General features: G+C 40.7%; 2 protein-coding genes and 1 long non-coding RNA gene across 5 annotated transcripts in view; 1 reads left to right on the plus strand and 2 right to left on the minus strand.

Moving 5' to 3' along the window:
* Positions 1 to 1,274: 1,274 nt before the first annotated feature.
* On the minus strand, positions 1,275 to 19,424 carry pros1 (protein S). 2 transcript variants are annotated; one of them, XM_069179210.1, is made up of 15 exons: positions 19,100 to 19,424; positions 17,755 to 17,912; positions 16,988 to 17,012; positions 15,904 to 15,990; positions 15,500 to 15,622; positions 15,116 to 15,244; positions 14,247 to 14,372; positions 12,090 to 12,211; positions 11,634 to 11,752; positions 10,716 to 10,902; positions 9,932 to 10,096; positions 9,643 to 9,811; positions 7,794 to 7,939; positions 6,772 to 7,003; positions 1,275 to 3,291 (listed from the first exon to the last, which is right to left on the minus strand). In XM_069179210.1, exons 1-15 carry the CDS (start codon positions 19,176 to 19,178, stop codon positions 3,152 to 3,154), a joined length of 2,007 nt encoding a protein of 668 aa, XP_069035311.1. In that variant the 5' UTR covers positions 19,179 to 19,424; the 3' UTR covers positions 1,275 to 3,151. The 2 variants fall into 2 exon arrangements, with proteins under 2 accessions (XP_069035311.1, XP_069035313.1); XM_069179212.1 differs by lacking the exon at positions 19,100 to 19,424 and adding an exon at positions 18,973 to 19,058.
* On the plus strand, positions 19,328 to 24,842 carry LOC138223169 (uncharacterized). Its single transcript, XR_011181686.1, has 3 exons — positions 19,328 to 19,597; positions 21,597 to 21,678; positions 24,765 to 24,842. It is a non-coding gene; the product is annotated as an uncharacterized lncRNA (long non-coding RNA).
* rasa3 (RAS p21 protein activator 3) overlaps positions 22,682 to 25,032 on the minus strand; it is an 80,048-nt gene continuing 77,697 nt past the window's right edge. For both annotated transcript variants that reach the window (XM_069179209.1, XM_069179208.1), the window contains exons 23-24: positions 24,829 to 25,012; positions 22,682 to 24,590 (exon numbers count right to left, since the gene is read on the minus strand). In XM_069179209.1, coding sequence (XP_069035310.1) covers positions 24,515 to 24,590; positions 24,829 to 25,012 — 260 coding nt within the window. In that variant the 3' untranslated portion in view covers positions 22,682 to 24,514. The remainder of the gene's footprint in view (positions 24,591 to 24,828; positions 25,013 to 25,032) is intronic.

Here is a 25,032-nt window from a genome sequence, read left to right on the forward strand (position 1 = left end):
TCATGTTTTAAATATGTTTTCATGACTTTAAAAGAGTAATTTCTGAGTTTCTGCGTCTTTCCTTATTCCTTATTATTATTTCCTTATTGTGTGTCAATCACAGCTCTGGAGGAAGATCAAAGCTGTCTGATACATTCAAAAACGTTCATCTAATAAGAACCATTTAGAAAGAAATAAGGGAGCAAACTATGGTAAATAAACACGTTTTTGGAGAGATATTCTATGAGGTTCGGTATGCTGATGTTGATGAAGCATACAGTACATTAGAGGACTTCGTGTCGCCTTTGTGTTTTGTTGTGGGTCTTCCAGATATATATATATGTAATTTAATTATGATTATTATAAGTTATAAATATGATTAATTAAATGAAATATAAAGAAAAAAAGCACTAAAAAATGTCAACACAGAGCAATATTGTTTAAAGAACTGGGTATTTTTACTAACAGCAAACAAGTGCATTTAGTAACATCTAAATGCACTTACTTACAGTTCGTTTTAATGCCAACTTTAAAATCCAATTGGATCTTATTGAGGGTACTGCCAAAACAGTCTGCCTTCATGGGTCTCAGACTCATGTGCTGAGGGATCTGGAGGGTCTTCTGATTTTTATTCTATCTGAGATCTCAAGTTACATACTGTAGTTGGTCTAATAATTTAGTTGTAAAAATTATATTACTTGTTTACCAGGTCCTACTGGTAATACTGTAATAATTATATACTTAATTGAAATGCTTGTTTACCAGGTTCGGAGGTTCTGCAACTTTAACGGAGTGAATGTTCTGAGCATTCAGCTGCAAGAAAAAAGCTCATGTGACATATGTCAGATACTGTATGTCTACCTCTAAACCAGAAGGCCCTACACTGTTCAAGTTCATAAAGTTAATTGTTATCGTTTAGCAGTTAACTGTGCAAGGGATAATGACTGATGTCATTTTGTGTTGCAGTGAAAAGGCTCACATGCAGTCTAGATGGCAGATCAACCTTTTTTTCTTATGGTTAAAATTTGAATGTGCTGGCAGTGCAGTAATGACACTCAGTCCAATGTCTGATATCACAGTGAAAATCAGGAACGGTTCGCTTACATTTACTTTGTTGTGATGACGTATTTTTAATTTGTGTACAAGAACAGTATATGACTATTGCACTGACATGGGTAGGATTTTTTGCAAAGTAAATAACCCAGAATAAAGGCAAATTAAAAAAAATATTTTGTTGTTATTAATGGTATTTACTATGTATAGTTTAACTTCACGGTAAAAGGAACACAACCAACTCAGCGTCTTTGACACTTTTATATACACAAAGTTATTACAAAACAATACTTGCAGCTTGCAAGTACAGTATGCAATGCTACAACAACGGATGAAAAGAAACAAATTGTGAAAAAAAAACATTTTATTGGACTGAATTATGAAATATACATTTATACAAACAAAATACCTCTGGAATTGCTCTAGACGTGCGAGATTTTTATGTTACAAGTGATCTAGACTATTCATGGTGCAGTAAAGTTGAGCACCCTTAAGGACATAAGCTACAGTACTTTGGACTTATATGAACTCATTGCGTAACATGTCAACATGTATATACTGTATATATTCAGTGTTATGTCAAATGCAGATCGAACGTCCCAGAAGCTGTACCCTCCTAACATACTTCTGAAGATTGTTGATCTGATTATCTGGAGACTTCCTGTATCAGTATATCATTGCAAGCTGCGAGATATCCAGGGCACAGCAATCTATAGGAACCCTCTTTCATTAGTTGCAACATCTTATCCAGTCAAATTCAGAAAGGTGCAGGTAATCGCAACATTACAGCTAATTTTCCATTAATCAACGGTCGACCACAGCAATCAAATGACAAATCTTCCACTTGTGATTAAAAGCCATGAATAAAATAGGCAGAGACTCATGACTATAATACTGTGATCTTATTTTAACCACACTATGGTATGTACATTTAAAGTCATTTAAAGTTTGAAAATTGCAGATAGAAAATCACAGAATGTATCTTTCACTTATGTTTACCTTCTAGTTTTTTGTAACCATTTTATTCCTTGTTTATATGTCTCAGAATATTGCTTTGCCACTCCACCATGAGATGGAATTTTGGCAGTATTCTACATGTGTTATTTATTTTACAGTGTGATTTATTTCTCAGGTTCAAGCTTCATTTACAGTATTTATTTTCTATTTCTGGCTTTTGCAAAAGTCATGTGTAAGTACTGTAGCACAGATATGGATTTGTTATACAAGAGCTTTATATTTGCTCAGCATTGTAATGCGATTACTATTTGTAATGCAGGAGGGGTAAGAAAAGGAATAAAGCTTTTTATATTTCCCCAAATCACAATATGAGAATGTGGTTTCAACAATTCAATAACAAGTATAATTGTACCTATATGGATTTTTAAAAAATGTACAAAGGTTTTTATGCAGATTTTAACAAAGATGCTAAAAAATACAGTAATAAGCAAGAACAACTTTTAAACATTTTCAAAAACAGTATGTCTAGTTCACTCTTAAAATGCAGAAACAAATTTCCAAATGTACTTCTGGCGAATTTTCCTTTAACGCTGTTTTTGACCGTGTTTAAATCTTACAAAACTATACAAAATATTTGTGTTTTACACGGTTTGATTTGCACATGACCAGCAGTGGGAATGTGAGGTGCTAGCTTCTAAATCATGTGTCAGTCAGAAATTGTTTTTTTTTCTAATGGAAGACATTTTACCATTAAATTCAGGCCTGCCTTAATTTTTAATACGTTGACTCAATGCATTTGCTAAACCAAAGTACTGTACACAATACAGTTTTTTAAGCTTGATAAGAGCGTACAGTATGTACTATAGCACTGTGTATGAGAAGATGTATATTAATGTCTTGTATACATACAGTACAATGTAAACACCTACAGCAGGCAGGAGCATCTGTAATCTCTGTTGCATAGAACCAAGCCAAATCTATTAAAGGTATAAAAAAATTGATCATTTCAGGAAATTTTCATTCTTCTTTTTACAACCACTGTACGGATTTAAACATGGGTTTTCGGGGATATACAATATTTTACATCAGGAATCGAACACGGGTGGAATTTAAGAATTGACCTACGACGTAAAATGCAAAAGCAGAATCGCACCAGTATCCTTCAGACTGGAGGGCAGGAGTGGGATGTGATGCCGCTGTGTTTGCTGATGGCTTCATCAAAATCCAACTGTCTGTTGTTGACCACTATTTCCATGCAGCCATTATAAAAGGCAGTAACAGGCGTTGCTGAAAGAGGAACACCTGCAAAACAAACACATACAGACGGTCCATTCACTTCTTTTCTGCTCAGTCTAGTGAATGTTCAGTCGTCTGCAGAACTAAAAAAGGCAGAAACGCAATACAACAAATTCACACGCGTTCGCATCAGAACCTTCCATGTCAAGAAAATAGGAATAAAAAGATACTTAAATTCGAATTTTTAAAAAATAACTGATAAAATTTGGCATACATTCTGCTAAATCTAACCCAGGAGGGGACAGTCAGCATTTTGAATTAAGAAATGTAGGTCTAGTCAGGCAGCAACAAGCAACAACGGTAATAGATACATTACAGTCACTGACAAACACAAAGCATACAATATGTTGTATTTAGATTTTCAGAAGGCTTTTTGGTAAACTTCCTTATAAGAGATTGATTTAAAATTACAGGCAGTAGGCGTTGGGGGAGAAGTTTGTGTTTGGGTCTAACCATGTTTTGATATTAACCAACTTAGAAAAAGGTTAATAAATGAAAAACCATGCACAAATGAAGGGTGATTTCTTAATCTGAAAATTTAACACAGATGATGTTAATTAAATTCAGGCAAGTGGAAAGTGTTATATGCAGTAGCATAAACTGTTAGAGATTGAAGAAAGACTTGCTTATGTTACACATTACTGGCATATTCCTCTGACACAGATCCAGGTGGCTTTCAAGTCTACAGCACAAAATAATTGGTCCCTTCAAATCTAAATATATGCCTTAATGAAATGTCCCTCTGTAATTCCCTTTATGTCATCCAATTATTTGAAATGACAATGACATTTTTGCAGTGTCAAATCTTTTCAAATAGATAAGACTAGGTTGAAAGATTATTTACAGAGTGACTGTTACAATTTCCTGTTGACATCCCATCGTCATAAACCTATATGCTAACTGTTGCAGTAAGTGTAGAAACGGTTTTGAACAGGATGAAAAAAACAGTAAAAAGCAAAGAAAAGACCCATTCAGAATCTGAACATCCTGTTAAAAAGAGAAAAGTACTATGGTATTTACATGTACAGTATATTTTATAGATATTATGATAGAAACATTTAGTTATCACCCAGCAGCCATGCAGTGCACATCAATGCTTTAAAACTTTCTTTAGCTGTGTTTTCATTCAAATTTTTATACATTCCCAAAATATCTCTTAGGCAGCTTAGTGTAAACACCCGAGACTGGTGGAACTACATAAACCTGGAACAGTAGGGGCAATAAATTCTTCTGAAAAATGTAACCAGTTTATACTTTCTGATGTTCTGTTTAAATTAGGACCAACAACTTTAAGCATGTTTGCATGAAATCATAAACACTTCTAACTTATATAGAATATACTTTCTTGTATTTAAAACTAGGAAGGAAGACCTTGCTGTATTTTGATTCTTATATGAGACAGTGCTACAAACTAATTCTACGGGTAAACAGACCTCAAATTCCACTTCCAGTTTTATTGCCTTTTATACCAACTGTATCATTCTATTCAGAGCCCTGTGTGTGTTCTGGGAAGACAAATATGCGTCACTTCCAAATACATCCAAGAGGTGGCAGGTTTTCCCTCTTTGTTTTCAACAATTTTGCTTTGAAAAAGTTACTCTAGATATTCAGAAATATTGTATTTCGGAGGGAGTCAGATCTTTTTCCTTGCCTCAGTCAAAGAGCTGTAAGGAACAAATACTGGGATAATCAATCTGGCAGCGGCTCAGAGGAGTTCGCAGGTTTTGCCAGGGATTCACAGGCCAATATCGTCATGCCCTCAACAAAGATGGAAATATCAAGCAACCTCAAACCACCACATTTTTTAAATGTGCATTGACAGTAGGCCATGTAAGATGTATTGCAATATTTTATAGACATACTGTATGAAACATAGATACTTTATTGCCATGTGAAAGACAATCGCCTCTAGTTAAAGCTTTCGACAAAAAACAGCTTACTAATGTACCGCGAGCAGCTCTGTCTCTGTGGGAGTTTGATCACAGACTCTCTAGACGGTAACGAACTCCACTCTGCCACTCTGGCAACAGCACAGAGGATTACAGGATGTGACTGACTGTCAATCGGTGAGTTTCACACTGTCCGCCGTCACAGTAAAGCCCAATCCATCATTCAGGATCCTGAACCCTCCTGGCCACAGACTGTTTGTTCTCCCCCCTGTGCTCTGGCCACCAGTACCACACTGTTCAAGCACAGACCACTAGACTGAAGAACAGCTTCTACCCCACTGCACTGCGAATCCTTAACAGCTAACTGCAACGTCTCTGACTCTATGCACACCCACACTCTGCACCTTTTGTATGCTCTACCACGCTTTTTTTCTCACTACTACATATTTATTGTCCCACAACATATTTATTGTTCCTGGTGTTATTATTTATCATGTTTGTAATGTACTGTGTACATGGTGTGGTGTTGTCTGTTGTGCTGTGTGTGTCCCGAGAGATCAGCGCAGATAAGAATTCCACTGTACGTGTACGTATGGCAATAAACTCCTCTACTCTACTAGTATATGAGACGAACGTGGCTCCACTCTGCCCCTGCCAGGATACGACTGCAGCTGATCGTGCACTTGGAGCCACAGGGCCTCAGTCCAGAAGTGGGGAACCCCGCTCTCCTCTGAGAATTCGACACCGTGCCCTTGACGACTGCAGCTCTGCTCTGCCCCTGTGGGTGTTTGATCACGGCCGTGCTGATGGCTCAGGGCATACCTGGGGACACTCTCTAGACAGTAACAACCTCCGCCCTGCCACTGCCTTGCGTCAGTCTGCTGCTTCAGAGCTCAACACTGGAGTGCACATTCCGCTTCTGTAACTTGCTCGGCGCACCGTCACACGACCGCTGCAGGCACTGGGATGCCCTCAGAAAGGTCATCTCAGGTGATTTCACAGCATTACTTAGAGAATGCGCAAGAACTCATTTACAATATTATTTACAATCTTGATCACCACCTCACATAAAGGTTACAGATGCTCCGGAATCAATCCAGAGAAGAGCAGCCATAAAGATATGTCCTACACTGGCAGGTTTTATGAGTTGAACCTTTTTTTCCTCACTTGAACAGATAATGCCTGGTTCATGTACGCAATACTCTCAAAGGTGCTGACGTAGAATTCTTCAGAATCAACAGGGAAACATATTAACTCCTAACTGCTAGAAATGTTAGATAGACATTTCTAACCATTCCTAGGTTCTTAAATGGGGCTTCAAGTGGCTCTCATTTGTAATACAGTAATTCTTACTTTCCTACATTAGTTTAGTTGCAGAAACTCAACATGGAAAACAAAATCACCAATGTTATTTCAACGTTGATACGTTTTTATGTTGAAATGATATTATGGCTATTATGGGATATTATTCACAACCTGGATTTCTTAACAAAATCCAGCCCTTCAAATGATACACACTGTTAGCCTGGTGGTAGCATGACGGTTTTGAAAGACGTTCAAGATTGAAAGAAGGCCCTTTGAGGAGCGCGTAGTTTACCTTGGACACCCCCGACGTAGGTGTCGACGCGCCCCTGCAGGGCTGCGGACAGCACAGACAGCTGCTTCTGCAGGACGGCCTGCTCAGCGTAGTGCTCAGAGACGCTGGAATTCAAGGAGGCCCTGACCCCCCAGCTGGACAGCTCCACCTCCAGCGCCAGGCGGCTCCGGAAGCACAGCATACTGGGCCGCACGCTGGCCACCAGCACGTCCTCAATGAAGAGGGATATGTCCTGGAGAGAGGAGCAGGTACGAAGGAACAAGTGAGAAAGATTTTTCTAACTATGAAGTTGGAAGACATCCTTAAAAGTTCCTTAATCCGTGGGACCTTAGCGTTTCCAGTACGGACAAGACAACCACTCCAGCACAGGAATCAGGTGGGCAGTTTTATCGGCTGAGGAAAAGTGGGACCATAGTGTGTATCTACAGGCCTGCCCCACCCAAGCAAAACATTGTTTCCCAATCCCCCCTTATGAGGGGCTGATAAAGGCGTGCTCTGTTTTGTGACGTGGCCACTTAGCGAGAAGATCACCTGTATGTAAAAGCTGAAATGGGTAGGATGTTACCCGAGGCATTTTAAAATAGAACACTACGAGGTTCATAGCTTGAGCAAAATTTTTAATGCCACCTATCTAATTACTGAGGTACAGGGGGTGGAAAAAATGTATTTAGATTTTTTAAAGGACATGGACTGACATGGAATATTAGTCAAAAAGCAGCGTAATTTCACCCAGCGGTTCTTTTGTCACATACAGTACCTTTAATACATCAACAATGTGCATGTGAGCTCTACAGGAACTCATAGAAACATAATAATTTAGGGGCCATGCACAGTGTGTGATTAAAGATAAACACACTGTTAACTAAACTAGTTTAATAAGGCCTTCAACTCATGTGTGGTATTTTGTACTAGAAAGCTTATGGAACAAATTCAGCCTAGCACACAATTACAGAGTTTGAGTATGAAATGTAGACGAAACAAGGCCATGAGAGGGTATGGGAGGAAAGAGTGTGTGAGATTACCTCGTCATCAGGAGAGGTGGACATCACCGCCACAGAGAGAGGCACGGTGTTGTTACTGACCAGGGAAAACAACACACCAGTGCTACTTGAAGGGCGGATGTTCAGACTCAAATTCAATGTCCAGTTTTTCGTGTTCATGCTACTGCCTTAAAAAGAGGAGAATAATGGTTAACGGTTTCATATACCACTCAAGCTCAGACAACTGTCCGCTCATTAAAAGTCAGTTGGAGCTACGTTGTCAGAGCACACAAATTTCCGACCCCCTGACCTGCCTGAAGTTTCCTTTTAAATAACGGATTTGGAGTGTTGCTTCTTCATACCATCAATCTTCTATTTGCATTTCTTGTTAATGAGATACTTGATTTATTTGAGTTTATATTGGCATACATGCCTTGCTGAGAGGCTTCCTCAGATGCTAGCTTAAGAATTAAATATGTCTGTTTCCCTGCAATGCAGAATAACATCACAGACTCTGTTGTTGTGTTTGAAAATGCAATTTGACTCCCAGCAGCTTTCTCAAACAAAATGATTTGTCATTTCAATCTGTCTGTCATGAACACCCAATCCATCAAATAATTTTTGGTAGACAAGCCACTCTTCTTCCACCTTGAGAAACATCTATACCCCAGAACCACTTTTCTTTTGAGTAAACTTGAGAATCTCACGCCCCAACTTTATAGAAGCACAGGAAGGAATTCTAATAACTTCATCGAAGATATATTATAGAATGTCACAGTAAACACAGCAGGCTCAGTGAAAAAAACAGAAATATATTATACTGTGATCATGGATGTTCAAATCCTCCCGGCAGAACGTAATACTAATTGATTCAATTGGAACACGTGTGGAAAATCTTCCATAACCGCCCATCTGCAACAACCTGAGCCAGCCAAAGGTCACACAGCACAACCTACCGTAATGATAATATTAGGCTGTTCCCATATGTTTTGGCTACCTTTTACTGCTTGAACCACAACATGGGAAAAGAATGCCCAGAAGACTGCACTATGAGCTATTCTAACAACAACAACTGATGTCAAAATTCCTATTAACATTCCAAGGCAGTGCCAGGAACATTCCGACTTCTGCAGGCTGTATTTCTCAGAACCAAGTTTTGTTCTCAGCTTCAGTGTAATCTAGTGTAAAGTGTCCCCAAGGAGCTCCCAACCAAATTCTGCTTGTGGCAGATGGGTCGACTCAACTCCACCTGTCTGTTCCTTAACTCGGGCTTCTTCCAGTACAGGAAAACTGATCAAGCAAATAATGGAAACATTTGTCATTTTATTTTTTTTAAATGCTAGAGGCTGTCACTGCTGCAAACAGACACAGATCCATGTTCTACAGACTCACAATACAGTTAGCAAGTAAACCTGTAAAACCAGTAACAAACGTGCAACTCAAGTATACTGTACCTTCAAGTCTAAGAAGTCCCCTAAAGAGCAAACTCTTGGCAATAACACATCTCATGAAATGTTGGACAGTACTTAGAATTCTGCAGTCTCCTGAGTGGCTCAATGATTATGGGTGCTTCCTTGAGCTCAACAGGGTTTAAAGCCACGAGCCAAGCTGCGAAAAACACACAATCGGCTGTCCCCAAACATTTGGATGAGTAAAACAAAAAATAAATCGGTGCTTCTCAGCCTTTAAAGAAGATAGAACTATTTTGCTGGTGAGCCAAAAAACTGAAAAATCCACAATCCCCCCAAAAAAAAGATGCTGAATTCTAATGGATGTTTTTCCGACTAACCTTGTGGTTCTCGGTAAGTGTCTGTCATTTACTAGCACCGACTGAAAAAAGATATGACAACATTCTTACGAACAAGTCCTCTTCCAGCTCACAGACACTTACTGTAGTCTATGTCAAACTGAGCCAGCCCAGAGCCAGGGAAGTAGGAGCCTCTCTCCACCTCCACAAAGCAGTGTTTACTCCCCTTCTCCTGGATCACCTCTCTCACCCCTGATGCCCCCTGGTCCATGAAATTCCAGGCCCGGATACAACCATCCAGTCGAGGGTTAATCTACAACCGTGCAAACACACAAAAGGTCATGAGTGGAGAGGCTTGACGTCAAGGAGGTCTAGATCCTTAGGAAAGGTGACAACATCTGGGTGTGGCAGAAGACAAGAGTTTGGTACTTACTGGTCTGATGAGGCTGTCAGACTTCGAGGGCAGCCCTGCAATATAAAATTTGGTCTCCAGAATCCCACTGACAGATGGGAAGAGACTCTGGGGGCTGTTGATGTTCATCACAGCTTCCTTGCTGATCTTCACAGTGATGCTCCTCTCCAGCTCTTCCAAGGAGATCTAAGAAAGAACCACTCAATGTCATAAAAGTGCTCCGCTTTCTTAAAATAACACATAACCATGTGATGATTCCCTGTTAATCCCATAAAGGGGACTATTTTGCTGTGTTTTTTATTTGTACAACATTACATTCGTTACTTTGGTTGAACAATTATAAAGACACCTTCACAAAAAGGCAGTCACATCAACATCTTCATCAGTGTCACACCTTGGTAGTAGGGGAAGTTCCTGTGGCTACTGCCATATAATTTCTTACTACAGCACCATGGGAACACTCATGTTACCCGCAAGGCAACATGAAACTGACCAGTCTCCAGAGACATGTGCTTTTTTGCAGCAAACAAAGTAATGATGAGGCAACTGTCAGGGAAAAACACATTGTGCATTATACTGCAATTGGGGAAAAATACACATGAATTGTAGTTTAGACATTTCTATTTCTAATTCTGAGTGTATGTACAGTATGTGTACCCATTGACATTTAACAAGAGAAACAAGATAAACTACAGTATATCCAAGCAAAACATACTGGGAGACTATTTTACTTTCCTATTACTAATTACTCATTTGTAAAAAGCTGACATACTAAGGGAACGAAAAGGAGACCGTGCAGACTCACAATGTGCCACTCCCCATCGTTGACAGCCTTGCCTCCACTTGTGACTTTGGTCACATGTTCGTTCTTGAACTGGACCTCGATCTGACCGTTCCGCAGCCCCAGCATGAACCACGAGTTCTTGGATGACTCTGCATACAGGATCACTCCCTCGGGGTCGAAGGTCCTGAAGTCAAACTCTGCAGCAAACCTACGGCATCAGAGCACCAAGGCTTCATTAACACGTTTCCACACGAGAGCTTCGCAGGAGGATTTTTCCCGTTCAAATAGCAAATGGAAAAACAGAAAAAAGTCACAAATCAAAAGCCGATGCCTCCTGAGAAATCCCTGAGTTCATGTCCTCACATTGGATGTCTGTGTTGACTGGTTCAGCACATACAAAAGATTAATGTATAATGAATAGTTTATGCTTAATGCACCACAATCCCATTTCCTGGGCTAATGTTAAGTCTGAGATCCCCAGAGGTTTCTCTTCTCGCACTGGGAGTTTTTGTTTTTCACTCCTTTGTGCTCACATAGTCAAAGGTTATTATATTGTTAACAACTTTAAAAACTTGTAGAGTGCTGTGTGAAAAACCGCTGTGAAAGAACTTATAGGAAATAAACGTTTGTTTGATTGATTGATTGACTGATTGATTGATAAACAGCACCATAGTCTGTTACTGATCTGAGAAGTAGAAAGGAAAGGTCAGGAAACACACCTGTGAAGTTTCATGTGATTATCTAGTGTAAAAAGCAAAGAATGCTGGGACAGGTCAACTAAAAACCTGCATGTGCTGTGATTCCTTCTGAGTGAAAGGGGTCAGAGAGGAATGTGAAAAAGCCACTGGCATGCATTGACACAGCTAAAGCACTGGGGAGAAACAGTCAAAATGTCCTTTATGAGCATGAAATGATTTTAGCAACCCCCAAACTACTTACTTTGTGTTTTCAGGCAGTCTGAAACGCAGATAAAGTACAGGTGAGCCCACAAACTGCTCCCCTAGATACAGCATCTCTGCGCTCTTGTAGTCATTCAGATTAAAACACCTGGTTATTTTCTAGTGAAAAGAAACAGAAAGACTACTGTGAACACTTTTTTCAACATGAAATTTAAAGCTCCCAATTAAACATCTTGAACGCTTAGATTTACAGCTTTTCAATAAACAGAGAAAAAATGTAGAAAGACAGGTGGGTTTTTTTTCCCCCTGGATGGCTGAATGCAGTGAAAGAGAACAGATTTATCAGGGTGTCAAGGTTTTATAACCTCAGCAGCATTAAGCAGTGAATGCTGACTGACAGCGAAAAAACAATACACGATCCTAAGTTTAAGGATTTGATGCAGATCCTGTGATCACTCGGACCTTCTCCCCAGCACAACTTCGCTGTCTGCAGTACCTTACAGGACTTCTTGTCGGCAGACAGAACCAGCCCTGCTCGCCCATCACAGTAACAGGAGAAACTTCCCACAGTGTTCACACAGAGCCCTTCACACACGTGCTCTGTGCACTCATCTATATCTGAAAAGAGACGCACACAATATGACCATAGGCATGAAAAAGTGCTAACTAAGAATCGAACTAAAGTGATCAAACAAACATGTCAATCAATGGCACAAGTGCAGAAAAGCAAGCTTGTGGGTTATGTATAATAATAATGTTTCTTTATTAGCCCTATACAATTTCTTGCATTAGGAATTTGTCTTTTCGCATACCCCAGCTTTTCTCCATGGAGACACAGACAGGGAGAGAAGCTTGGGGTCAGAGCACAGGGTCTGCCATTGTACGGCACCCCTGGAGCAGTTGGGGTTAAGGGCCTTGCTCGGGGGCCCAATGGAGTAGGATTCCTCTGCCGGCCATGGGATTTGAACCGGCAACCTTCCAGTCACAGGTGCAGATCCTTAGCCACAGAGCCACGCTCTGCCCTAATGTGTATCCACTGGCACTCTCTTAACATCAAAGCAAAGGTAACACATCCACAGTGTCGTGCAGAACTACAGGTTTTGTTCAGAAATGTTGCCATTTGGACCGTTTGGATCTCTGCAGGTTTTGGGGGGTAGCATTGATCCCTCTTGGAGCAGGGGCCCTGGGTATAATTGTGGACCCGTGGTGCTGTCTGCTTGGAGCTTGTGTGTTGTCCCCCTGTTCACGTGGGTTTCCAAAGACCAAAGACATGCTGGTAGGTTAACTGACGTCTGGGAAAAGTGGCCCTGGTGTGAGTGTGCGAGTCCGTCTGTCCTGCGATGGACTGACGTCCCTTCCAGGGTGTACTCTGCTTTGTGCCTGTAAATAGGCTCTGGCTCTCCCAAGACTCCTCTCCCAAGGAAGAAGAGGTTAGAAAATGGATGGACGGGGTTATTGCAGTTTTTATGCATAGACTACTTCTGACTAGACTGTGTGAATCTGAGACAAGCAGTGACTTGCCTTTCTATGTGCAACAAACCTGGTTTGCTGGGTCCTGTCCTTCACAGCCTTCTGTCAGATGACAAGTACATCAACCCAGAAACATCTACATCTGTTGGGATTCTAACCAACACTGACCTCTGCTGTTCATTCAGACACAGTAGTAGTTGTAATTTCAGCAATCTCTACCCTAGAATTTTAAGTCTCCTTAAAGCATAACTGCAACTCTATTTTTGTATTCGGGGTTAGAATGAAACAGCATTGATGAGTGCAATAAAAGTCACATGTACACAGTAACTTGTAAATTGGAGGTTTTATATCATAAAATAGACAAAATGTCCATTTAATGTGAGAAAATGTGAGAAATTTGTGTGGCCTGAGAAATTGGGACTGCAGTTCCCCTTTAAATGGGAGTCAGATCCATAACTTGTTCTTGCTTTATATTTATATCTGTATGATTTACAATTTTTTCATTACATTTTACATAAAGTACTGCCTGTGTCATCTAGGAGCAGACCACTAGATAAAGCAGGTACTGTATCATACTCTTCTGAATAAAGACATTATGCACAGTATGCTATGACATTACTGAATCATTAGCTAGAATACTGGACAACTGATTGTTTAAAATATTAAAATAAAATATTCACAGATGGTCTTGCATCCCATGTCCTATCAAGGCTACAATTTGCTTTGCTCACGGCTTCAGCAAAAAGAAAATGACAAACCCATTAGCAAAGACACAAGTATTAGGTTTATTCCATGCTGAAAAGAGAAGAGAGAACACAACATTTCGGCTGTGGAGCCTTCTTGGGGCGTAAGAGGGTGTTCTTCTCTTAAACCCGAAGAAGGCTCCACAGCCAAAACGTTGCGTTTCTTTCTTCTCTTTTCAGCACGGAATAAACCCGTTACCTGTTCCTTGGCAGCCTACACATACTGACGCAGTTGTCCACCTGAACCTCATTAGCAAAGAGTCAACAAAGCTTTTATATGAGCTACAGGACTGGAGTTTGTGATGTTTATGAGGCGTTCTGATGTTTTATTTTTTAAATCTGTAGAACACTACACTTCGGATACAAACAAAAGAACCCCCCCCCCCACTCACATCACCAATCCCATCTCTACAGTATTACCCCGAGGGCTAGAATCTCACCAATGCAGGATTTTGACGAGTAGTTGTACTTGAATCCTTCAGGACATTTGCACTCGTATATTCCTGGTACGTTCACACACTGGGCTGGCCCACAGATACTGGGGTACAGTATGCACTCGTTAATATCTGGGAGGAGAAGAAAGCTCACTGAAGTGGTTTGCTAGCAATCAAAGTCCCCATAAAACTTTATGACCATTGTGCTCTCAAAAGTTCAGCTGTATAACAAATGCATGCTCCTAGGTGAGTGATTCTTGTGATTGTCTTCCCCCAGAAAAGGTCTCAACAAGCAGATAAGTAAATATACGTTAGAACACACATGTTGAAAAGGAATACCTCTCAAAGCCCATCCGCCAACACTCCAGATTCTTTATCTTTATTCTGCACAGTAAGAGAACCATACTTGTGGACATACTAAGAACATCTTTTTACTTTCTCTATTGCAAAAAAAAAATGAGGCAAAAACTGCTAAGATGGTACAGTCCACTAAAGAAAGAAGGTGATCACAGGCAGGGCAGCCTCACGTGGAATCCACACGGACTGTATGGGACACAGGCCACAAGAGGGAGCTATTGTGCAACTCTGCGAGCAAGAGGCTCCAACTGCGCTCTGCCAAAAAGCGAAATCCTTCAAATTCCATTAGTCACGTAGTTTTGAAACTGGCTTCTCCAAAAAAAAAAAGTTTGATTATAAATTTAAGTTCTGAAAAAAGTAAACATAGCAATTTCATTAAATACGATAGTTTAGTCCTAACTGTGAGGTGTGGTAACTATATTCACGCTCCTGGACTTCAAATGCACTGCCATATAAAAATCTCAAATTAGTAGAAATGTATTGAATTAATGAGTATCATTAACAAGCCTGCCACTTACCCTTGCAAGTGATCTTGTCAGGTAACAGGATGTAGCCATCATCACAGAGGCAGCGGAAACTGCCGGGGAAATTGAAACATTTCTGGTTGCACCCAGCAAGGAAATCCGGGTCCTCACATTCATTGACATCTGAATACATCACAATACAACACAGCCATTTTGGTTAGAAACGAAACGGACAGGCACAAAACCTTAACGGAATGCTCCAATGCTTACTTCCAAGGTGCTTGAAGCATGTCCACTCATGCCACCAGCGGGCATGTTTAAGGAGTGTGTGTCAGGCAGCTGGTTCGGGGTTAATGATATCAACAGTGGGCATGTTTAAGGTGAGTGTGTCAGGTAGGTAAAACAGGAAAACGTTTCCAATTAACAAAATACAAACACCTTCATCGCAGTTCTCTCCCATCCACCCCGGCTTGCAGACACAATGGTAGGAGGCCTTTCCATCAACGCACTTGTCATAGCCCTCCTTGTTACAGGGCAAGGGGCTGCACTGGTCACTGATCTCTGCGAGGAAGTAACAGCACATCAGTGCCAGCAAGAGCAACAGCGCAGCTGCTCTGCCGAGCAAATCTGCACAAATGTCTAACAAAACTCCACCTGTAGCAAGAATCAAACAAGCTTTTCTGTTACAAAGAAAACCAGACTCTAAGTGCTAACAATACAGATCAAGGCGATAGATTTGTATCACACACACACACCTACAGCCGTAGGAAGCTACAAGCATTCGCTACTTCAAGGCGATTCTCCTGTGTTTCCGTAACACTGGAAGTGCCCCAGAGGCCTACCTGTCACGCACATTCGGAGGTCAGACGGCGCCTCCACGCTGCCAGGGTGACTGCTGGGGACTCCTACACGGTACAAGCCCAGGCAGCCTGCAAAATGAGCAGGCACAATCCCGATGAGTTTCAACCACCCGCTGCTCATCAGTATCTGCCTACGGAATCTCCCCAGCTCACGCTGCTTCAGGGGCTTGGAGTCTGGGAGACAGCGACTGGATCTTTACTGCTGTTCTGGAAATTCTGAATTTTTTTTTTAACAGCCGCCCAGTTTTGGAATAGCCATCCATCAGTTCGCCTCAGACCCTCGCATCAGCATCATACCGATGAAAACATAAAATACACAGGCTTTCCCTCCGAAATACACACTGTTGAGCATTTCGGTGTTCCACCTCACAAGTCTCCTAAAACCTACAGCATCAGATGAGGGACTGAAGACACCCTGATGAAGGTTCAGGTAAGGCAGAAGGCTGTCACCTTACAGGCAGGAGACGACACACTAGCGTTACAGCACCTCTGCAGATAGTGTACTCAGTGCAGGTCCAATTAACACTGGTGCTGCTGGGATTCCTGGGCTCAGTTAGTTACAGCAAACTGTACTATACTTGTCTACACAGTAGGTCTGTAATTAGGTGCTGCTACTTCTGATAGTACGCGTAGCATATTAGTATACTGTTGTAATCTCTCCCTTACTTTTGTGCATAGCCAGTGAGCTTTCTGTCCCCTTTAACATGTACAAGCCAGTATCAGACCTACTGGGTGACTTCAGTACACCTCCAGAGTTATGCAGGTTGAAGGCTGCAGGTTATTTAGTGTGCTCTCCGAAACTATCCACCAATCACAGCTCTGTCACTGAGGCAGAAATGGTGCATGGGGTGGCCTAGAGGTCAGTTGAATTGGGCTTGGAGCAGGGATAAGGGACCTCTGTGTAAGATGGCCAAACAAAGTAAAAAAAAAAACACACTAGAGTTTTGCACTCAGAGGCACAATAAGATGGGAAGAGTTTGAAACTTTATTATTGGCATATTTCTATCGCAAAAATGTCAAACATCGGTATTAAGCAATAGTTGAACTCCTAGTTGACAGAACTTACCAACATATCGGGGAATAAAATACTCCTGGAGACAAAAATAGAAAATATAACAGAATTAGGCATTGACAGGCATTCAATAAAGCACGAACACATTCTCTGCATATTTTTTGACACAACACATTGTCACGGCATCATAATATTCCACTGATTCCACGTGTTAAGAGATATCATGTGAAAGTTTTAGAACTGGCGTTAGAACTGTAGAACAGGTATCAGCTGAGCCTGGGTTGTGTTGCGTTTGCCCTACCATAAAACAGTTTCTTTTTACGCATTACACTGGTCACTGTACTTTGTGATGCGTTTTGACGAACAGTTCAGCACTGTCATGAAGAGGGAAAGACAATCACAGGCCGTGAAACAGAAGGTTTCTGACATACAGTATAACCTGTGCACGTTTATTTTTTAAACGTTTGTGTATCCACTCCTGTGGTGGTTTTGAACGGAGGTCCAACACCTGCCTTGAGCTGCTGTTTAATTTTGGAGCACTCACAGTTCATCATCTCTGCACAGGATGAGCTAATCTCCAGGTTCGACAGTCTCCATGAATGTTCATTTCCATACCCTGCTGGACCTCTGCATCACACCAACGTCCTGAGGGTGGTTAGCCCTTGCATAAATACGCAAGGGTATTCACGTGATCCACACTCCAGGGTGAGTGACCTACTGTATGTTAATGAGTAATGATACTGACGCAAATAAATGCAAAACTCCCACCACACGCTGAACATCAAGGCTGTAGGTAAGTTACGACCTGTTCAAACACCTACTGTTTCAGGGTCATTTTCAAAGATTTCCCTGGCCTCTTCCCTGTCGCAGACCTCCTCGATGCACTCCCTCTCCAGATTCCCCTTCTTGCTTTCCTCAAGCATATAGTTGGCCCGCCGTTCTCGCGTCAGGAACTGGGAAGCCCTTCTCTGCGACAAGACTTCAGCGCGCAGACAAAAAAAAGCTGAGCTTTAGCCCGGCGCCGAATGTGTGCACAAGCAGAAGAGCAGTGAACGCCCACAGCACCAGGGTCAACTTTATTCGCCAACTACATTTCATACGCACGGGATGTACTCTGGTATACTTCCACTTCGTGCTGCGGAAACATCGTACGTATACCTTACATATTCACAAGACAAGCACATCCCAAGGACAGAGCAAATTTAACGACTTGAGCCGTACCACTCCGCTTGAGAAGTTCCGAACAGCAGCCCAACAGATATGATCTACATTCATCATTGACATTAAAGTGATTCGGTTTCATCACATTCTCGATAGTGCTGGGTATGGACAGGAGGTGCCTGGGGGGAGAATCAGCTTTCTTTTGTCCTCTCTACAGTTCCATAAATAATAATTACATAATGCCCTTTAAAAAAAACAAAACAAAACAAAAGTAACTTTCCATCTATAAAATGCTAAATTAACGATACAATCTTGCTGGCCAGATCAAAGCTGCCTCTGGGATAGATGAGGACAACATGTACCAAAACTAAACCGCAAGAAGGAAACGACTCTTAGTAAACAAGAAATTATTTAAATTCTCTGGATCACATCTCGCAAAACCTTTAAGACACCAGCGAGGACCACCACCTCAACATGATAGTAATCCGCTGTAAAGCAAGTTGCTTATTATCGTCGCTTTTCATTGAATTGGGTTTTAATCGGAAGAGCAAATCACATAGAACAGTTCAGTGATCAACACTCTGCTTACATGTGATCTAAACAGCACAGCAAAAAAATATTGACATAAGCAAAGACAATCCTACTGGCTTTTTTAGCCGTGCGTTTCTTATTTTCGAATGAACAGTCCACCCTGTTTGTAGGAGAAAAAAAAAACTTTTCTTTTCCACAGAATTAATCTCCAACTACGAAAATAATGCGGGGGGAATTAAGATGAATGCTTTCATCCCCCTTGTTTCAATTCCTAAACCACTCGCAGCGACTGCCGAGAATAAACGCAGAGCCAGAATAATCTTAAGAAATTGTGTCCAAATACTTACAAGTAACCGCTACGGAACTAAAGTGAACACAATTCACTTCCAAGAACCCCCTTTAAAAAACGTGATACGTGAGCAAAAAGTGGTCAAACTAATCCGTTTAACTTTTCACATTTCATTATTTACTTACATTCCAGCGCATCGCAAAGCACAAACATGAAGAGAAGACAGCCCACAGATGCACGCCACAGTGTCGTTTCCCTCCCCATCTTAGAGCAAAGAGTAATAGGATTTGCAACTTAGTGTGCCGGTAAAATAGGCCGCAGGCTTACTCCTCTACGCTAAATTGTTGTTTGGCGTTCGCAGCGCCTTTTTTTTCCTCCCCGAAAACGTGTTTTTTTTCCCCCTCCTAGTTTTCAGAAGATTGGGAAAGAGCCACGAACTTTATAGCAGAGTCTCGGCAGGGGGGGCGCTGAGCGGCGGACAGTTCGAGGGGAGAGCAGGGCCGCGCAGAGATTGAAAAACTGCCCTGTTGCAGCTTTATGAAACGAAATGTGATTTAGTGATAAGCGCTTAGGTGGTACAGTATGTAACGGCTTTTGCGATAATCGGGGTGTATTATGTAACACAGCAATGGCAATATACGGATGCACCTGGGTTTCCTGGACCTTTGAGTTCCCAGAGACAGGTTCGTGATACTGAGAATGAAGCGCAGCTTCTATGGGTCGTGTTAAAAATACAGTGCGGTTCGACACTTCGCTTATATGCTTATATGCAAACATGCAAACATAGGGTAGTGTTTTTGTCTTTGAAGGGAGAGTTACAGGCAGAGCCTATAACTTTCGGATGTGTTACCTGGTTAAGAGAAGGATCACAGTTACTTGCAGTTTAGCTTAGTTACACAGTTATCTTACAGTTCAGCATCAGTTACAGAGTGCAGAGTGTCTTGTGGATAGTATTTTATTGTGTAGACACCAACATTACTTTCCTAACCCACAGTGTCTCGGTTTCAAGCAGGCCTTCCAGTCTAGAGCTTGACTGCGACTGATGTTTCAGATTCCTCATCATGACTCCCTCCTGTCTCCTAGAGCTGCAGATATTTTTAACCTCTAACAATGGCTGTTTTGTAAGACTGCCCGTTATGTCACTGATTTAAGATAGCAACTAGTAATAATAAACCACTTCCACAACAGCAGATGGCAGTGCTGTTTGTAAAACACTGAATCCAAGGTAGAACTGTAATGTGTAGGAATTCTCTCATTTTCCCTCTTAATCTCCAAATCATCACCATCTAAATTTATCAAGACAGGAACACGGTCACTGGTGGAAAGGACAGATTCCTTTATTCAGATCATTTCCATTTAACATGGCTCTGAAGTTCATCCGCTGGGCCTGACTTGCTTTTCAGTCATCTACAGTACTGTGATGGAACAGATGTTGCTTCTGTCTTATCGCTGCGGGTTCAGGCCACTCTCATTTAGACCATACAGTTTGTATCCTGAAGGACAACACTGTTGTAAAATTAACCCGTGTGTTTACAATAATGCTACAGGATGCTTAAATATAACATTCAGAGAAATGAGACGGTGTTGGAAAAGAAAGTAAAATGATAATTATGTGATATTGTTTGTGGTCCTTTTCGTTTTTCATTTGCCTGCAAAAGTCATCCTGGGGTTATAGTGAGAGTAATATTTACTGTGGCATTTCACTGTTTAAAGAGGAGTACTGCTGTTTTGGAATTAACACTGGAAATAATTTGTCTGTACTCTTTCATTTTTGGTTTGTTTTTGCTGGTATTCCTGGAATGGTATATCCCAAGTGTTTCCTGAAAATGTAGATGAATATGATAGTAACATTTAATTTCATGTCTTCGTGTAACTGTCCATAAACAGTCTATCGACGTGATTAATGTTGATGTTATGGTTATAAAAATATAGCATACCTCTAATCCAAGAATTTTGGACTACTGTCATCTTTTAGGACATTGTCATCAGATAGGTCATCTTCTGTAACTTACAAGTAACATACTTGTAAGTGGGGTTAGAATTCACACACGAAGTTGTCACGCAAGCAAATACTCTTGTATATGACCAAAGCATTATTTGAGCATGTGAATGTGAATTTCTACTCCTCTGTATAGTAAACAAGTCAACACTTCAGAAATTTGACGGGCCTACAAACATGTATACTGTATACTCCATATAAAATCCAGCCTGGGAGAATATTTAAATTGCAGGGTGGTTGCCTAGTCCCACAGATTAATATTTTTTTCACATTTTGATTCATAGCCACATAATACATTTGAGGCCCTCACTTAAAGACAATAAATTTGGAATTGCCCACAGCTAAGAGATCTTTACACATTAAAGCACACAGATACCATCAAAGGAAAAACAGGAACGATTCTAAATTAATTATAGAGTATGGCGATCTAGGCAGACTGTTTCTCCTTAGGGTTGAACCACAATGTGTTAAGGGTTATGCATCCTCTCCTGAAGATACAGTATGTTAGTTCACAGCTGTGCCAATTCCAGAATTGCTGGTCTGTACACAGAGAGAGAGGCTGATGAATGCGACTGGAGGTGTCAAACCACAAACCTCAGGGGTCTGAGAGCTGCAGACATTTTTTGGCATCTTTAAATCAGTAGACTGGTAATTACAGAATTTAAGTTTTTTTTTCCCATTAGTTCAACGAATTGTGAGAGCAAGAGAACAGAACAGCACATCCAGCACACCCAGTGGGGCTCTCTGTGGTGCAGAATGACTGAGGTAAGCTATTCTCATTAAAACATTGTTCAGATGCATTTCAGTCCAGAGCCAGATCTTCTTTCAAAAAGGCTGGCTACTTTCAAAGATGCCGAGTACAAACAATGAATCTGTAGCAATGGTTAAAAGCCCTCATTGGACTAACGGCCAAAGGGTAAATAAGCAGCCCCACCTGAATTCAGCCTGATCTTAGCGATCTGTTGGGAACTAATGTGTTTTGGATACTCAATGTCTCCACCCCCCAAGCTTGGGAAGACCTTTAATCACAAGGCCAGTCTCCTTCTTGAAATGTGAACCATGCAATGTTTAGGCAATATGTGCTTTGGTAAATCAGTGTGGTGGCATGAATGGTAAAATTGAGCTCAATTCATCACCAAAACTTACATTTTTTATTCTGGTTTAAGATTGCTAATGGGTGCCCCAGTTTTTAATCAATCCTGCAGAACTTGTGTTCATGCATTAAAGCCTGGAACAATACTGGAATAAGCACTAACAGAAATAACTGAGTTTGACTATAAGGACAGGAGGTGAGGGTGAGGGCTTTGGAACAGGAGGTGAAGTGATGACTGAGAGGATTGAGGTTTGGGTCAATCAACACTTCAGCACACACCTGGCTCGCCTGTACCTTTTATATTTCAGCATTCCAGCACTAACATTACGATCTGCAAATTCCCTAAGTTAAATTAATTGAATGTGAGGGAAGTAATACAAGGAAGATGAAGATTATGGTTTTGATTCTCCAGATTACAAGTAGTTTAATTTTAATTAAACAACTTGTTTCCTATTTTAGACACAAACGCGAGGTCTGTAAGATTCGTTTTCTTATCTCCCAGATACAGCAAGAGGGTACTTGTATAACCCAGTCATAATTTAATCTCACTAACTAAAGAGAACTGGACTTCAAAGTATAAATCTTTCCCTTTATGTTATCAAACACAACAGAACTGTTAACATACTATACTGTAATGCAAAGGACAGTGCAATAAAACAGAGACCACACATACTGTTAATATAATTGCCTTCATTTGCATTGAAAATAACACATTTTTTCCACAATATTATTTCTGTACAAAATCAGAATTCTTTTAATACTTTTATATTGTATAAAATACAACACAAGAAGCCAGGAGTTGTCTTCCTTTTGGGGAAATAAAGCCATTCTTAACTGCTTTATAACAAGTGGTTAGTAAAGTACTCAAACATAGCCACATCCTTGTAAATGAATAAATAAATCTAATAAACCCCAAAATTAACTGCAGTCTTAAGTAACTACAGGACTGTAGCATCACAGTTACCTTAAAGGCTTAGAGATGCTAGTAAAAAGGAATGCGCAAATTCAACAGTAGCAGCAAAGTGCTGCTTTTTGAACCAACTCTGGAAAAAAATAGCAAATTGTAAGCCAAAAAAGAAACTGAATTATAACACATAGCACATGGCTTATTTTACAATCCTCAAAAGGAGAACAGATCCCAAACAAAGCATTTTTTCTTTCTCAAAGTAAACCAAGATTTGTTAAAAGTCACCTTATGCTCTTCCTAACCATTCTGCTTTACTGTGATACAACACACTGCTTTAGGGAGACCGACTGCTGTACTGTGTGTGAAACCTTGTGAGACCTTCCGATTTCCGTAACTGCCCAGGTTCTTTTCTGGAATATTAAGAAGACAAACAGTAGCAGTATGCCACAATCCTGTTCTAACATGCCACGATTAACACTGATCTGACTTTACATCATGAGAAACAGGTATGAAAATACCGCCATGACATCATGTCATCTATATAAACATGTTTAAAATTTGAAGCAAAGAAAGACTCAAAAATGAAACATTGTTAAAACCTACAACTCAAGTATAATGGCAGTCATACAAAGTCATGCTTCTGGTGTCCTCAACTTTTATTTTAGAAACACTGGATTTGTTTCCTTACACATTTCTAAAACAAATTGTTTTGTTCCAAACTCCCTGCTGTTGTATTCATCAAAGATATCTGAATGAAATGTAGAAAAACAGGAAGGTTTTTCACCTTGTAGCTTTGATTGATGAATCCTGTAGTTAAATATTTGTGTTGGAGTGAAAAAGGTCTCATGTCAAGACTCACTACATGACTGCAGGCTAGTTTGTAAAAGGAAAGCCCTTGAATGCCATGCTTACTTTGATCTGTGCAGAACCAAGTCATCTATATCTTGTGAACACTAACACACACACAGCACTCATTACGTCTCATAACGCTCTCTTTTAATACCCAAGTAAGCTATGGCATATGATAATATCTGTACCTTTAATACACCACTGGTGTTTTGAGAAATAGGTGTTTCACATTAGAATTGTTTCAGAGAATACTGTGCAATGTTTAAGAACTGAGTCTTGGGGGTACAAAATTCAGATAGTCTAAAATCAAAAACAGATCTTAAAAAAAGATGCCCGTTGTAGAAGAGATGCTTTTTTTCCAAACGACAGCTTTCTGTACAATACAGTCCCTTTTGAACTGGGTATTGGTCCTCGAAAGGGAAGATACAGTGGAAATAACATTAAGAAACTGCAATTAAAAGGACAGTTTTCAGCGATCATTTAACTGATCCACAAACTGTTGCCGATAAAAAAACAAATTAAAATATTTAAAAAAAACAATGCCAAAAGGCAGAGTTCCACCATCTGTGAAGCTCAGATGATTAAAGTGCATAGCTACTAAATGAACAGTTTGTGAAAAACAATAGTTTAGTACATCATACAAAAAACAACTTAGCTTGACACACTTGCCTTCTTTAAAAGCTGTACATTTATGCTACATATATTCCCTTTTACAGAGAGTGTTGTTCCAGGCAGCTCCTGCGCTCTCTTCTTCAGATGGAGTAAGTGGAGCACTCCGACTGCTGCCTGATGTAACACTGGAAGCTTTTATCCCCGATTGGATGTTCCCTAAAAAACAGGAACAATATACTTTTTTTCAGCTATAAAACATACAGTGTAAAAGTTATACGCAATATTCTGCTTAATTCCCTTTGTTCCGAAAGTTGTGGAAACGAGTAAATCTGTGATTTGCATTTCATGCCAAAGGTCAGGATTCACTGCGCTGTTTTTTTTCTTAACCAGGGTAAGACCACAGCCCTAAACGAAACGAGGGAAGAGAGAAACGAAGGGCTGGACAGACACTTACTGGCTCCCGTACTTGGTCTTCTTGAACTTGTCCCTCTTGTACTGCGCATGCTCCTGCTCCAGTGTGTGCACGGCACTGGTGATCAGCTTAAGAGTTTTGTACGTCTCCTGGGGGTCGTCGATCACGAAGCTGGAATACTCCTCCTGCTCCGGCCCATCGTACACCGACCTGCTGCCACACGCCTCTGGGGACACAGAACGGGGA

This window comes from Lepisosteus oculatus, chromosome 15 (assembly GCF_040954835.1).
Source record: "Lepisosteus oculatus isolate fLepOcu1 chromosome 15, fLepOcu1.hap2, whole genome shotgun sequence".
Lineage (NCBI taxonomy): Eukaryota > Metazoa > Chordata > Actinopteri > Semionotiformes > Lepisosteidae > Lepisosteus > Lepisosteus oculatus.